This window comes from Ammodytes marinus (assembly GCF_949987685.1).
Source record: "Ammodytes marinus genome assembly, chromosome: 8".
Classification (NCBI taxonomy): domain Eukaryota; kingdom Metazoa; phylum Chordata; class Actinopteri; order Uranoscopiformes; family Ammodytidae; genus Ammodytes; species Ammodytes marinus.
Genome location: NC_137212.1, coordinates 12,322,488 through 12,337,462, shown reverse-complemented (window position 1 = coordinate 12,337,462; position 14,975 = coordinate 12,322,488). Strand labels below are relative to the sequence as shown.

Genomic DNA, 14,975 nt, shown 5'->3' with positions numbered 1-14,975 from the left:
TTCCCTTTAATTTTCCAGGCACGTGGAGGTGCCTTGATGTGTGGTTAAACCCAGTTTCCCAGATAACATCGCAGTTATTTTTGTTGTTATCTTGTTTTACCCATATGTTAACTTACAATTAGGATGCTAAAGCTCAGTTTGTATCCCTTCTTTCTGTTTCTCCAGCCAACATCAGACAAAAGGCCTACAGCTTGCTGCCTCAGCAGCTCAGTATATAAATGTTGCTGCGCTGGAGAAAACCTTTGTGACCATCAGCAGCCCTGGGCATCATTGCTGGCCATATAAATGAATGCAAACTTATTCAACAACTGCTGTTAAATCTTAATTCTACATAAATAATTTTAGAAATATTAGTAAAAAACAAAACAGCAAGTATTTCAATAAAAAAACTGGATTGTGTTCTTTAAAAAAACAGGATTTAACTGTGTGTTTCTAGTTAAAACTAAACGTACCAGTGTGTGACCCATTTCTGCTGTTTATTGGACGTATTTTAAACAATTATTTGATTAAAAGCTAATTTTCATTCGGCACAATAGCACCATTGTTTAAACACAGCACCAAACACAGCTCTGAGTGTTTGGAGCATAACCTGAGTCCTCTGTTTTTAAAAATCTCCATTAACTTTCATTTCACCAGCCATATTAGACGTGTAAAGATAAAAGGACCCTGACGTCACAGCTGGCTAAAGGCTAAAGGGTCTGCTGGGGAAGATAAGGGGACACAATTAGCCATTTTGAGGCCTGTAGATGGTAAATAAAAAGGAAAACACGACACCTTGTTGACTATACAGAGAAATATTGGTTGTGTAAACCTGATTAGGGTTATGTTTTTCTTTAGTAAAAAATATTAATGAGCGTCTATCCCCTTTTAAAGCTTAGCAAAATTATTCCTCTATTTCTGCAGTTAGGTTATAAGGCAATGAAGTGTGTCTTGTATTGGTAAAAGTAGATATACCAGGCGTCCAATGACATTTCATATTAATTTCTCACCCTGGCGTTGAATAAAGTGTCACATTTACGTGACCCATCTTGTTCTTACCAGGTTGAGGACAAGACCTTAAACTACTAGAGGTGAGGCATCAGCTTACATTTCTATGATCAGGCGTTCACCAAGGCTGAATAGCCAGTAAACAAATCCTACTTGCATGAATACTTGAGCTTCAGCATTTGCCATTTGCACTGCGGGCAAAGAGACAACAGCCCTGACTCCACAGTCAGGCGAAACGATGCAACCCAGCCACATGTTACATTTGCTGCCTTTACCAGGACTGTCTTCTAAAGCCCTAGCCTGGTCCAACCAGATCATCGTACTTCATTTAATTTGTACAGAAGGTCTGGAACTGCTGTAATTGGCAAACGTTCACTCACTTGGAGTCGGGTGTCTGTTGAAGTTTAAAACTATTGGATCTGCCCAGTGCCACACTGGATTAGCCAACCAATCGCATAACGTTTGGTCGTCACGTGTGTCATGAGCTGGCTTCTGACGGTGCGTTCCAGTTGGACAGGGAACTCGGAAATTTCCGACTTCACTATATTGTAGTCTATGGATCTACCGGTACCTGGCAACGGTAACTTGTTAGAGCCTAACGTTTAGTTATTTGGACAAGAAAGGTTGTCGGCGTCCATACTTTCGCGAGCAGATGCACTGGAACACAGACAGGTCGGAACCCGGAACTACCAATTTGGAAATCTCCTTCTTCCGAGTATAAAGGAACGCAGCATTCAATTGAAACTGGAGCTCGACTTCGACGTCATCGTTCTCAGCCACTCACTCTGTTCGCTGATTGGACGGCTGTAGATTAGCCGGATAAAACTGAGAAATGCACTGCACACCCAGACTGACTACTGAAGGGAAAATGAAATTTGGCTGGAAGTAGGTAGGCGGGCGGAGCTACTAAAGCCCTAGGCCTGTGGTACTTTGTCATCTCTGACAGACATGACAACGAGGGAAAAAAAAGGTTAATCTCTTTAACCACTTGGCCATCCAGCCACCGTTTAGATTAAATGTGATGCCGTTCTTTAATAGAGTTAGGCGTTGTATGCCTAAAAACACAGATACCTTGGTAGAAACACACCTTAAAATTGAGTATTTTCATAGCAACACTTAATCCACAGGAGCGCAAACGGTGTTTGGTCACCCCAACAGAGCCTTCAAGGCAGCCTGCGGTTAGTGTAATGGTAAGGAATAGGGCCTTCCAGGCAGCGCTGCCTTGAAGGCTCCGTTTTGGAGGACGAAAAACCATCGAGCAAAGCAAACTTTCCCTTTAAAATGGCATGTTCTGTCAAAGCTGTTTTACATTTTTTTAATATTTTTGGCTGGTGGCTGTTGAGTGTTGAATGAAAGGGAAAGTTCGAAGAGTGTTACTCCATCTTCATCAGGACAGGCATTGCACAACAACAGCAGTTTGCAATCATTTTTGACTTCAGTGTATGACTTGATGTACGTGCCTCCTAACAACAAGGGAGAAGGAACGAGAGATGTTGATGATCGAGTGGTGAACTTTAATTAGTTGCTCTCAAAACACCTGGCTTCCCATCTCACCAGAAGTGCTACGAAAAAAGAGAAATTATGTAATTAAATGAATGAGATAATTAAGTGCCTCATTAGAGGCCACATGCAAAGGCATTTTGATCAGTTGTGGCCTGGATAGGGGGAAATGAGCTTCTCCCTGAAAATGAATGTAACAACAAAGCAGAGTCCTCCGGCATTGGAGAGATTGTTTCTGGGTGGGTGGTGGTGGCGCTCTTGTCAGCGAAACTCATTTTAGGATCAAATTATTAAACTTTTAAATGGAAGTCTCAAATGTTGGAGTGATGGGGGGGGGAGTGCATTCACTTTGAGTTGTAGTTGGAAAAGCGTTGGTTCAAGGGGTTCTCTGGCGACTTCATCCATTCCTTCTTCAACTGTTGCTTCAGCTGCGACAGCCTCATGTTCGGGTTCTCCTGCTTAAGGCGAGCCATGTTGGCATCCTCGTAGGCAGCATATGCCGCTTTCATCCTCCGCTCCGGGTGGTGGTCCAAGTCCTCAGGCCCAGTGCTGGAGACAGGGAGAGAGGATCTCATGATAAGACTGTCATGTCATTGTTGCTGTCTTACAGGCGTAAATTAGTTGACTTAACTCTACATCAAAAGGAATCACAAGGACAAAAGGACGTCGCAACTGGTACAAATGGTGAACGATCATCTGTACCTGAGCACAGAAATGGCGTCTTCTATTGTTCTGGCTTCCACGGATCCTTCTTCAGGGATAATTCTGTTGACGTTCTCCTCCAGTGGAATCTCCAGGTGGCTCTTTTCTGTGGAAGGAGATTGTTTATTTTGAAAGACGAACAAGACGGTGAAGAAAACGTGCCCACCTGCTCCCAAAAGCAGCGCACTTTGTCGGTGTCTGTGGCTTGAACATTACCTTTCGGTTCCAGCGGCTGGCCGTCTTTCTGCTCGTTTAGAAGCAACTCCTCAATCTGGGCCCGTGTCACTTTGCCTGCAGCTGCAGCTTCAGCCTCCTTCTGAGCTTTTCCTCTCAGTGTAGCGGTCTCCTCGTCCAGAAGTCGTTGGTTTTCCTTTTTCCTCTCAAGGAGATCGAGCCTTCTCTTCTCCTTGTCATCCTGCAACGGCACAGAAGGCTGTGTAAACATCCCTATATAGAATCTAGCAACAAAACACTTACAGCATTCTCTGTGGAACACTATACGGTTAAAAAGGAAATATCTCTCTTATCCCCATAAGACTGTCCGCTGTAGTCATTTTACTACTTTGTGTAATTGATTATATGTGGAGTGAGGTCAAGCTTGTAGGAGGAGGAGGACTGTCGAAGCCATGTATAGCTACAGTCCCATAAAGTAAATACAGCAAGTCATTTTCTCCTCTCTCTGAAGTGAACCTAAATATGCTTACATTGAATTATGCTGAATTTTCTCAATTCCCATTGGTTTTGTCATGTAAATGCATGATACAACAATGATAAATGGATGAACAAGGATAATTTCCTATTAAGACTTTGGACCTGAAAAAAAAATTATATGTGTGTGTGTGTGTGTGTGTGTGTGTGTGTGTGTAAACAACACCTTTCTCTGCCCTTTCTTGAGCACATGTTTGTCTGTTTCCTGCCACAGAGCATCTTCCTCCTGCTGCTTCTTGCGGGAGTCCGCCTCAGCCTTGGCCTCGGCTTTACGGGCTCGGGCTGTGACAGCCTTGGAGTTCTCGCCCTGGAACTTCTTTGGCATCCCAACAGCTGCTCTTCAGCTGAGAGACAATGGACCAATCAGAGCAGTTTGACCTACAACAGATTTTGTGTGTTTGTAATTGCTGATCATTAGTTTGGAATATAATCCAAATCAACCTAACAACAATGATTCAAAACGGTACCTAAAATTTTGTTTTTATGAGAGTAGTAGAATTATTCATATGTTAGTGTTCATCACCTTTATATTGAGAATATATATTATATTATATAGTTCACATAACGTGCAATTGTTTAGTAAATAACAGAAGCCATTCATTATTTCTAAAATGGATACAATACCTATTAATCGATTTAAAAAATCTGGGTTAGCAATCACGCAGGTTATTAAAGAAAGCGATCTGGCGAAGAGGAAGTTATCTAAACCATAACCGGATTGTCTGAAATTAAACAAACGGCTGCACTTTCCCTGTCAGTGTAGCTCGTTAGCTGTGAAGCTAGCTGATGTTAGCCTGATAAACAAGACTTGTTTTCTTGTCAACAAGACCTAAAATTCTCGATTTAATTTTGAGGAAAATTTAGCTAAAATGTTTATGACCGCAACACACAACATGTTCAAGTATAAGCATAGTTTCATACCAGTGTGAGAGGAAATACAGGTTGAGTAGACAGTAAACTGTTGTTTCCAAGAGGCATCTGCTGCCACCCCCTTTCAGACCAGCGCGCGCTCTGATGACGTCGCCGATACAGGTTATTTTCCTTTAAATTTTTTAGCTTTTTGAGACTTTATTATCCTCCACTACGTTTTAATGGAAAGCTCTAAACTGTTGATTTGAAATAAATACACTAGTATCTAAATGTCAAAAATACTTAATTTCTTCCTATAGGGTGTAAATATATGACATCATGTAGCATGGACATATAAAGAAAGCATGTAGGCTTATTTCGAAGGGAAATATAACGAGACGTTTTTATTTACAATGTCAAAGATCATATCCCTATTTGCAAACATTTCCCTGATTGTAACCTAATTTTAACTAATTAAATTAAATGTATCAAATGAATAAATCGCATATAGAAACTTTAAAGTATCTAACACTTATTTTCGGACATATTCAGCATGTGAACAACACCAGACTTACTACCAGGTTACTTTGTGTCAGATAAAATGTATATCTCGTTTAAAAAAGGCCACACATTTAACCAAGTTAAATTGGGAATAGAATAAAGGATACAACTGTGCCAAAATGAACAATGGACAATAAAATGTTATGCTGTTGTCATATTTCATTCAAATAACACAATAGAAATATGCAAGTTTAAATATTTTATTAAGGTTAACAGTTTACACACAAATATTCCAAAATAGGAACTATAATATCAATGCTTTATGTTGCAATAACAACATGATGGAACGTAAGAATGAATGCATATTTCTGAGTAAAAGTAATGAGCTGTTCTAATGTAAGCCGAGATATGTTGTGTGTGACGTTCTTCATTCAGAAGTCGTTGTCGCTCTCTTCCAGCAGTGGCGGTCTGGGCCCGGCTCTAGACTGTCGAGCAGCGCGGGACACTGGGCCTTCCAGACTGTCATCCTCCAGATCCTTGCTCTCCTCCTCTTCCTCGCCCTCCTCATCTTCCTCATCGTCCTCGTCCACGTCGATCTCGCTGTCTTCGGACTGAAACGTGGGGTCAATCGGTAAATGGACTCCACTTAATTAGCGCTTTTCCCTGTTTTTTCACAGACCCAAAGTGCTTTACATTGTTTTGTACACATTCACCCAATCACACACACACATTCATACACCGATGCAACCCATTGGACGACCACCCTACCCACTTTGCCACAGCCGCCTTAAGGGACACATAATTGTGACAACAAATTGCGTACAGTCAAATCATTCATCAATATGTCAACCTCGCTCTTCGGGGCAATTTTTTCCCACACAAGGTACAACTACAACAGGGAAGGACGCGTATTCATTCTAACTAAACACTGAATGGGCTCATTTCTGGCAGAAACTAAAAAGGATCTAAATCACTGAATCGCATCTTCGGCTGTAATGAAAAACAGAGTCAGATATCTACAGGGATCAGTTTCTAATTTAAGGAAAAATCCACTTTAAACACTTCAACAATGTTAAATAATCATATGTTCTGTGTATTTTTTTTAAATATATGAGCACTCCTGACAAATATTTTGTGTAACACGGGTAACTAATGGTGAACCACCCACTACTGTCTGTGTGTCAAGTGAATCGGAAATGGATTTTTCCTTAAAATACACAGGAAGGAGGAACAACGAGCAAACTAGACTTTGGACCTGCACAAACCTTTCCTCTCCGTTGTTTTTTGGCCTGGGGCATTGGCCTTCTGGAAACAGCTAAAGATGGCTTTTAAAATACAAGTGAATCATAGAGAAGAGTAAGATACGGTAAAAAAAAATATTCAGAAACTGATAAGAGCTGTACACAGAATAGTAAACTGCAAGCTATTCTGTGTTGGGAGATGCAGCACAGGGAGCGCTGTCTAGGACCACTTTTAAATTTTTCCAAATTGTGGCTCAAGAAATGAAGGGGTGCATATTGCATTAACTTGGGGAAAATAGAAGTAAATCTTGTATTGGTGTGGCTATGAAAGTACTGACCTCATCACTGTCACCCCCCTGCATGTTCCCGATGAATCGAGCTCCTCTTCCTATGGAGCAACAGAGGCAACGCTTAAATTACATGAAGGCAGGTAAAGATTTTTTTTTTCTCAAACTGATATAAAACTAATCGGAATCTTTTCGACTGGTAGTTGATCAGAACAATGGCGTGCGGCTGTCCCTGGTCTGTGTACCTGTCGCGATGCCGTTCCGTGCGGGCCGTGGTTTAGAGGGTCGACTATCTTCCATGTCGCTGTCTGAACCTTCGTCCTCTGGAACGTCTGAGTCAGAATCTTCATCTTTCACTGTAGACAAAACATAGCTTATGAAACAAGTTTGTAAAATCATAAAAAAGGGTTGGAGATTATGTGACTTAATTCTTTGGTTTGTGGCAGTGTGTGATTGGGTTGCCTTACAGGAACTCCTCATCAGATCCCTGTCCTCTTCCCTCAGTTTGTTCTGCATCATCCTAAGTGTGTTTTCGGCCTCCTGCAGTGATAAAAAAAGGACAAACACATATAGCCATCATGAAATATTTTCTTTGGCAAGCCAGTCTTTGTGAACAGCTTTGTCTTAGCTCTCATCATCACAGTCAGCAAATTAGATTTTTACATTTTGAAGAAGAAGGATGCTAATTTTTTTACATGTATGTGGCTCTTACAAGTGGTCACAATCAACTTCTTTTGTGTGTTTTCATATCTTCTCATTCTCATATTTTACTAATACATGTATCTAGGTAATGCTGAGCATTATTGATACAAAGTGGTAATATGTTGTAAGAAATTAAAGTATGCAAAAGTGTTCCAAGTCCTTTTATACAACCTTTGAAAATCACTATCACACACACACACACACACACACACACACACACACACACACACACACACACACACACACACACACACACACACACACACACCTCAAACCTCTCCTGCTCCAGTCTATGGTACTCATCTAGCTGAGACTCAAGGAAGCAGAGGTTCCTGAACTTCTCCACATATGTCTCGTATTGCTTCTGCAGATCTTCCTCTATCTTCTCATATTCATCCATGAAAGCTGGCCTAGAAAGAAAAGAAAAAAAAATTAGCACATGCAAGCGGCTGAGCACAGACACTCTTACCAGTCAGTCAAATTTTTTGGTTTAATTTTTTTCTCTGACTGACCTGACACTCTGCAGCGTCTGAAGCCTTTTCCGATTTCTGTCCAACTCCTGCTTCTTCTTTTCTATCTTAGCGTCAAGGCTGGTTTCATCAGAAACAACGTTACTCAGCATTTCTTTGGTCTTCTCCACACTTTCCTTGTTAACAAAGTAAAGTTAAGTTGCTTTATTAGTCAATTAACACAACGCTACATTGAATATTTTCTTTTTCGCATATCTGAAAGAACACAAAGGATTTAGTGCCATTTCATGGATAAAAAAAAAAGGTCATGTTAAGATTTTTTTTGAACCAAGGGTTGTCAGTTTAAATAAATAAATCCACTTCAGGAATTTGAAAAATATCAACATGGACGCACTGGCCCTGGACCTTCAACATCTCTCCTCTGGCTCAACTGACTCCCTCTCTATTGCTGACTCAGTGGACTTATACAACCAGTCCCTGAGCAGTCTCCTGGATCTCCACGCCCCCTTAACATCGAGGTCAGTCTCCTTCTCGCGCTCCGCACCCTGGTACACCAGTGAGCTACGTACAATGAAGGCGGCTGGGCGTGTCCTTGAGCGGCGCCTCAAGGCCTCCGGTCTGACTGTCTACAAACAGGCATACAGGGAACACAGGAGGGCATATGCTGATGCCCTGAAGAATGCACGGTCCAGGTTCTATTCCACAATCATTAACAATAGCCCGGGTAACTCCAAACAACTCTTTTCAACAATAAATCACCTTCTTAAACCCCCTTCACCATCCCAATCTGAGGCCACTGAGGAGAGGTGCAACATGCACATCAACTTTTTTAAACAAAAAGTAAATAACATCCGCTCAAAACTCTCCTCCACTGCTGTCCTGCCCCTTCCAACTGCTGACCCACCGATTGACTCTGTCCAGACCCTTTGCTCCTTCTCCAGCATCACACAGGAAGAGGTGGAGGACGTCATCAGGAAAATGAAGCCATCCACCTGTGCACTAGACCCCTTCCCTACAGCTCTGCTGAAGGCCAACATCTCTGCCGTCTCTCCGCTCATCACCAAAATTATAAACCACTCCCTCCTCGCCGGCCATATCCCATCTGCGTTAAAAACTGCTGTCATCAGACCAACATTAAAAAAACCTACCCTTGATCCAGAAGTCCTCTCCAACTACAGGCCCATCTCAAATCTCCCATTTCTGTCAAAAGTTCTGGAAAAAACAGTTGCAGCACAACTTCAGGATCACCTCATACAACATCACCTGTTTGAAAAATTCCAGTCTGGTTTCCGCCATGGCCACAGTACAGAAACAGCCTTGGTAAGGGTCACAAATGACCTCCTGATGGCAGCAGACACCGGCTCCCCATCTCTCCTCATCCTCCTGGACTTAACAGCTGCTTTTGATACGGTTGACCACAATATTCTCCTCCACCGCTTGCAATACACCATTGGACTATCAGGAAACGTACAAAACTGGTTCACCTCGTACCTCACTGACAGAACTGAGCACGTCGCCCTGGGCAAAGCAAAATCTCACACCAACAACGTCACCTGCGGTGTCCCCCAGGGCTCGGTGTTGGGCCCCACCCTTTTCTCACTGTACATGCTCCCCCTGGGCAGTGTCATTAGCAGGCATGGGTTATCATACCACTGCTATGCTGATGACACACAGCTCTACATCAGGACAACCCCCACTTCTTCTGCCCCTCTGCCAACATCCACACTGACCACCTGCCTGGAGGAGATAGAGGCGTGGATGAAGCTCAACTTCCTACAACTAAACAGCTCCAAAACAGAAGCCATCCTTGTTGGCACGCCACATCAGCTCCGCTCCCCAACCATCACCAATATCACCTTCTCTGGCCAAAACATCCCCCTTTCCACATCTGTCACCAACCTTGGTGTTAAAATGGACCCTCAACTCAATTTTGACACCCACATCAAACACCTCTGTAAGACAGCATTCTACCACCTCAAGAACATCGCCAAACTCCGTCAAACACTCACCCTGGCAGATGCAGAAAAGCTCGTCCATGCCTTTGTTTCCTCAAGGTTGGACTACTGCAATGCACTCCTCATCGGGATCCCTGGCAAGAGCATCCAGAGGCTCCAGTACATTCAGAACAGTGCTGCCAGGATCCTGATGAGGGTGCGCAAGCACGACCACATCACCCCCATCCTGAAATCACTGCACTGGCTCCCTGTCTCACTCAGAATTGAGTACAAGGTCTCCCTCCTCACCCACCAGTGCCTTCATGGACATGCCCCCCTTTACCTTCAGGAACTCCTCACCCCCCCGACAACCTCACGTACACTCCGTTCAGGATCCACTCACACCCTCCAAACCCGACATACAAAGCTGTGCACCATGGGTGATCGGGCCTTTTCTGCTGCAGCCCCTAGACTATGGAACGCTCTCCCTGACCAACTGAGGGCCCCACAGACTACAGCTCTTTTTAAACGGAACCTCAAAACTCATCTCTTTAAAAGAGCATTTGGCTAAACTTTCTTTGAGGTTCCCCCCTTTTTAAGCACTTTGAGATTCTTGAATATAAAGTGCATTATAAATAAAATTTATTATTATTATTATTATTAAATACGTACCAACACCTCTTTAATGGCGGCTCTCAAGGCCTTTTCCGTCTCATTGATCTCCAGAGGTCTGGCGATGGCTGCTGTTCTCATTTCCTGAAAACAAAGACAGCAGATTGATTTACTGCATTACTATCAATGACGTCTTCTCAAATGGACCGTTGTTATCATCTAAGAGCAGCAGCTCTGATGTGCATGAAAATAAACCTGTGAAAAATGTCCCCCAGTGTGAGAGCTATTGAATTTTGTCCCAACCCAAGTATTTTATTGTACTTTCAAGAATGTTAGGGAGTTATGATCAATGCGAGCATGTGTGTCTATTATTATTTGTGTTTGTCCTTACCCTTAGGTCCACCTCTTTCCCCAGTAAATCGTACAGAGATGCTCCTTTGGATGTGACGTCGGACGCCAGCTGCCGTGCTGCTTTCAGGTCTGAAATCTAAAGCAAAGACAGAGTGAGAAGAAGAACACACAGCTTGATCTTCTACCAAGGATTTGTTCAAATCTAGATTTAAAAAAAGGGGGAAATAGCAACCAGGAAAATATTTGTTTTGGTCAAAGGTAAAAACACTTAGATATTAAATACTATGGGATGTTAGGTCAAACATAATGTATTGACAACACTGTTTTAATTTCTTGATAAAAACCTACCTGAATGTGGAGCACAACATATGGTAATTGCTTCATAGTTTCCAATGGTGACTCAACTTAAATGTCACTTAGTGTAATTTACCTCCGTCAAAACTCTTTAGAGCTGATAGCTTAGTTATTATCTCTAGAAACAACCGAGGATAAAGTAACATATACATTAAATCACACAGCGTAATAGCTGCATCTTACCCGTGATCCGAGGTCAAACTTGAACTTGTTGTTGTCCTCCTCTATTCGATCTCCCATGGCCATCTGCTTGGTCTTCATGGCGCTGTAAAGCACCGAGGTGATCTTCAGCATCTCTTTTACTGCGTAGCCATCGGCCTGGTAGAGCCGTTTGGTGTTCAACTTGATGTGAGCCTTAGTTGCCTACAACCACGTGTGACACTGGTTAGGACAACGACAGGCTAAGATCTACACACATTCTGTATGAACATGAGAAAAGACATCACCATAAACTGGGCCACGGCCTTGATGAAAAATATTCTGTCAGACTCTGTGTCAACGTCTGTGGGGATATCCATCTGAGGCTCATATCTACGTGTGATAGAGAAAAAGAGGGATAGGTGGCGAAAGACAAAGAGCAATATCATCGTATCGTCATAGTACCTTTGGTGATAACTGTGGAATTTGTGAAGGTCAAGCGTACCTCTTTACAAGCCATATTAGGATTTCTCCCACCAAAGTGAAGTTTGGTGTTCTGAAGTTCTCCATGGAGATCAAGCGAGGATATCCCAAGGCCCTCATCATTTCTGTAAAATCTGTCAAAATGAAATGCAGCTTCAATTACAAACATGTAAGGAAAACAAAGACACAGAACACTGATGTGCTGTTCAGTGCTGTCATGTTTATCATGTGTCATTGGAGGAAGCAGATGGTGAACATCACTTACTTCTTAAATCTCTGAAGGACATTTTGACCTGCGAGCACTGTACAGCAAAACAAACACAGAAGATGTATTTACCGACAACCAAGCAACTGAAGGTACACAGGGTTTCTGAAGGTTTCAACAAGTTAAATCAAAGAATTGTAATACCTTTTTAAGACTATTACCAATGTGATTTAAGAATTATCTCACGTTCATACTCGCAAAAAAAAGTTGTGTTTACAGGAATCCTACAGCATAAGGCACATTAACTTTAAGACTTTTGCACTCTGTCACTTGTGTCACTCTGAATGTAATTAATGACTTATTGTACAATAAGCAAGCCGTCATGAAAATCTCCTATATTACTTTGGGTTGGGGAAATGTTTGCATAAAACAAGAATTATTTGATCAAGTAAAATACTAAGATGTAACCTGCAACAAATGTGGGAAAAACAGTTTTTTGGTATCTAATCGTTGTATCACAGATCGTTCAAAAAAACACAACTCAAAAGCCAAATATAATGTGTCAGTAAATGTCTCAACATGACCATATTGGATACACTTTTCAAAGACTGATTTAAGACAGTTTAATAATACCAATGAAGTCATTTGTTTGAGATTAATTTATCGATGATGATCTATGGTCGTACAATTATGTTGACCACATAGTGATGTTTGAGCTAGCTATATACCTTCACTGGACGATCAATTCTGACTTTCATTTACCATGTAAGGTAATATGATGATATAACATAAACATAAAACCGCTACTTGTGATCACATGTTAGATAGTGAAGGCAACCTCAGTTCGACTAGCAACTGTGGTTGTCTCGTAACATGCAAGCTATCTTAGCAAAATGCTAACACTTGTTGTCGCCAATAGCTGATGGCGTATTACCAGATATTCTCTTTATTTCACAACAACCTTACTAGCGGGTATCAAACGCAGCACCTCGTTTTAAAAGGCTGATAATATTTGTGTTACCTGTTGTTGTTATGTCTGAGATCAGGAGGTGTTCGTCCGCCTTTACCATAGATGGTCTCTATGGAAACGAATTCGTTTTCTACGGATGCCTAACACGATCAAAAAGAGTAGCGTTGATGAAAGAGGCACCAAGACCATTCGCATCCTGTTCCTGAAGATTAGTTAGGCTACATATTATTTTGGATCGATTAATTTAACTGGTACGGGCTTAGCTTGAACGATTTGTATCATATGTCCCATGACTGCCTAGGCCTATAATCTTGACTGGATTGAATGGTTTTGATTACATTTAATAAGTAAAAAGCTTCTTCAAAAATAGGTAGGCCAACACAATGTTAATCAAAACAATTAAACCTAACTCCACCTGACAACATATAGCTCCATAATGAGTGATTTTGATACTCAAGTAGGCCTAGGTCTATCATACGTCATATAGCCTAGGCCTATAATAATGTAGGCCTGTCATAAATTGATACTTTTCTACCACTTCCTTCCAATGGAAAGGGGCTGCTACAGTTTCTGTTAATGGTGCAGTGGTATCTGTGGCCACAGGGGGGCGACACCTCTCCCCGTGCACCACAGAAGCCTTTCATTTCTATGGGCTGCACTCCTGACGCAGAGCATGATGGAGCAAACTGGTGAGCCACCTCACAACAACAGCAGCACGACTGGAAATAACCCTCCTGCCTGCGGCCTCCACAGCAAGCGATTGAAAGAGCTGGAGAATGCCGCCTTGCAGAACACTTTAATATCGCGTATGGAGACAGAATCTGCCGCGGACGCCGGGAGCTGCTCGGAGCAGCAGTCCGGGGAAGACGAGCAGTCGAACGGCTTGTCCTTGAACCACCGACCGGCCCCTCCGCAGCTCAGCGCGGACACCGAGGCGGAAGAAGTGGAGTCGACTGAAAATGTCGCCAAGGAGCGAGTCGAGGAGGAACGGACCCTAACGGACCATTTAAACAAACGGCTGCTCTCCTCGTTTCTGGAGAAGCTCAACGAAAGGGACCTGGCGCTTCCCGGTGTTCAGCGCTTGGACTGCGCAGTAGCGGACGAGGACTCGAACAGGGCCGCAGAGGAGTGGTGAGGCGCCGGGCTCAAGAAGCAAGGCAGCGGCTGAGGCAGCAACATGGTGGTGGTGGTTAAGGGGATTCAGGACCAATGTGCACGGAAGCACAATCCCACAACATGAGAGACAGAGCTGTAGATAGGCCCGCCAATTGATTCTGGAGGATGGGAGTGTCTTGAAATGTTATGCTTACTTTTGTATATTGAGAATGGGTGAAATATTATGAAAATGCAATAAATTACCATCATGTGAGATGAAAAGCCTTTGTACTTGGTTTCGTGTATCTGGCAGCCATGATGGATGTGTGGCAGCCGTGTGTGTAGGCTACATCTGAATTTTGAAGTCACAGTCAATCATCAGCAGGTGTCAGTATTCACCAAGAAATAATGCTGCATAATATTCCCAAATCTCGTTTAGACAGTGTATTTATTTAAAGACAGTCCTACTAAAGTTGAGTTATTTTTTCTAACAGCCTATCACAAGTTGATGAAAAAGTAGTCCTATAGGCCTACCAAGGTTAAAGTTTTCAATCTAAGCCTATTTTGAAAAATTAATATTCACATCAGTCTTAATATTAAAAAGTTCTTAGTAGGCTGAGTGATGTTCGATCTTTTAAATTACAAGTAGGGTGAATTTGTGTAATCTGGGACATTGGGTAATCTGGGACACCTAAACTCAAATATATTTATTTCCTTTTCTAACAAAGTGTTTTCAAAAAAAAAATCACTACAGGATTAGCATGAATGTCACACAACTGAAATGATATGACTTCATGGGGGGGATGTCACAGGAAGAGGAAGAGCACTTATTAAACAAGCTCCCCTGAGAATTTCGAGAATTGGTCAGAGACATAGGATTCTGATC

The 14,975-nt window shown here is 42.3% G+C and overlaps 2 protein-coding genes across 6 annotated transcripts; both read right to left on the bottom strand.

Moving 5' to 3' along the window:
- Positions 1 to 2,018: 2,018 nt before the first annotated feature.
- ccdc124 (coiled-coil domain containing 124) lies at positions 2,019 to 4,897 on the bottom strand. 2 transcript variants are annotated; one of them, XM_080032056.1, is made up of 5 exons: positions 4,819 to 4,897; positions 4,064 to 4,275; positions 3,406 to 3,604; positions 3,190 to 3,295; positions 2,019 to 3,036 (listed from the first exon to the last, which is right to left on the bottom strand). In XM_080032056.1, the coding sequence occupies exons 2-5, from the start codon at positions 4,220 to 4,222 to the stop codon at positions 2,832 to 2,834; spliced, it is 669 nt and encodes a 222-aa protein (XP_079888182.1). In that variant the 5' UTR covers positions 4,223 to 4,275; positions 4,819 to 4,897; the 3' UTR covers positions 2,019 to 2,831. The 2 variants fall into 2 exon arrangements, with proteins under 2 accessions (XP_079888182.1, XP_079888181.1); XM_080032055.1 differs by having other exon boundaries at positions 4,064 to 4,241.
- A 624-nt stretch (positions 4,898 to 5,521) lies between these two features.
- Positions 5,522 to 13,122, bottom strand: cluap1 (clusterin associated protein 1). Of its 4 annotated transcripts, XM_080032698.1 has the most exons (14): positions 13,046 to 13,122; positions 12,085 to 12,121; positions 11,842 to 11,953; positions 11,645 to 11,729; positions 11,382 to 11,561; positions 10,885 to 10,980; positions 10,554 to 10,637; positions 7,990 to 8,123; positions 7,746 to 7,887; positions 7,243 to 7,315; positions 7,021 to 7,131; positions 6,827 to 6,876; positions 6,513 to 6,572; positions 5,522 to 5,858 (listed from the first exon to the last, which is right to left on the bottom strand). In XM_080032698.1, exons 2-14 carry the CDS (start codon positions 12,104 to 12,106, stop codon positions 5,679 to 5,681), a joined length of 1,329 nt encoding a protein of 442 aa, XP_079888824.1. In that variant the 5' UTR covers positions 12,107 to 12,121; positions 13,046 to 13,122; the 3' UTR covers positions 5,522 to 5,678. The 4 variants fall into 4 exon arrangements, with proteins under 4 accessions (XP_079888824.1, XP_079888826.1, XP_079888825.1 ...); XM_080032700.1 differs by lacking the exon at positions 6,513 to 6,572; XM_080032699.1 differs by lacking the exon at positions 13,046 to 13,122 and having other exon boundaries at positions 12,085 to 12,191.
- Positions 13,123 to 14,975: the final 1,853 nt, after the last annotated feature.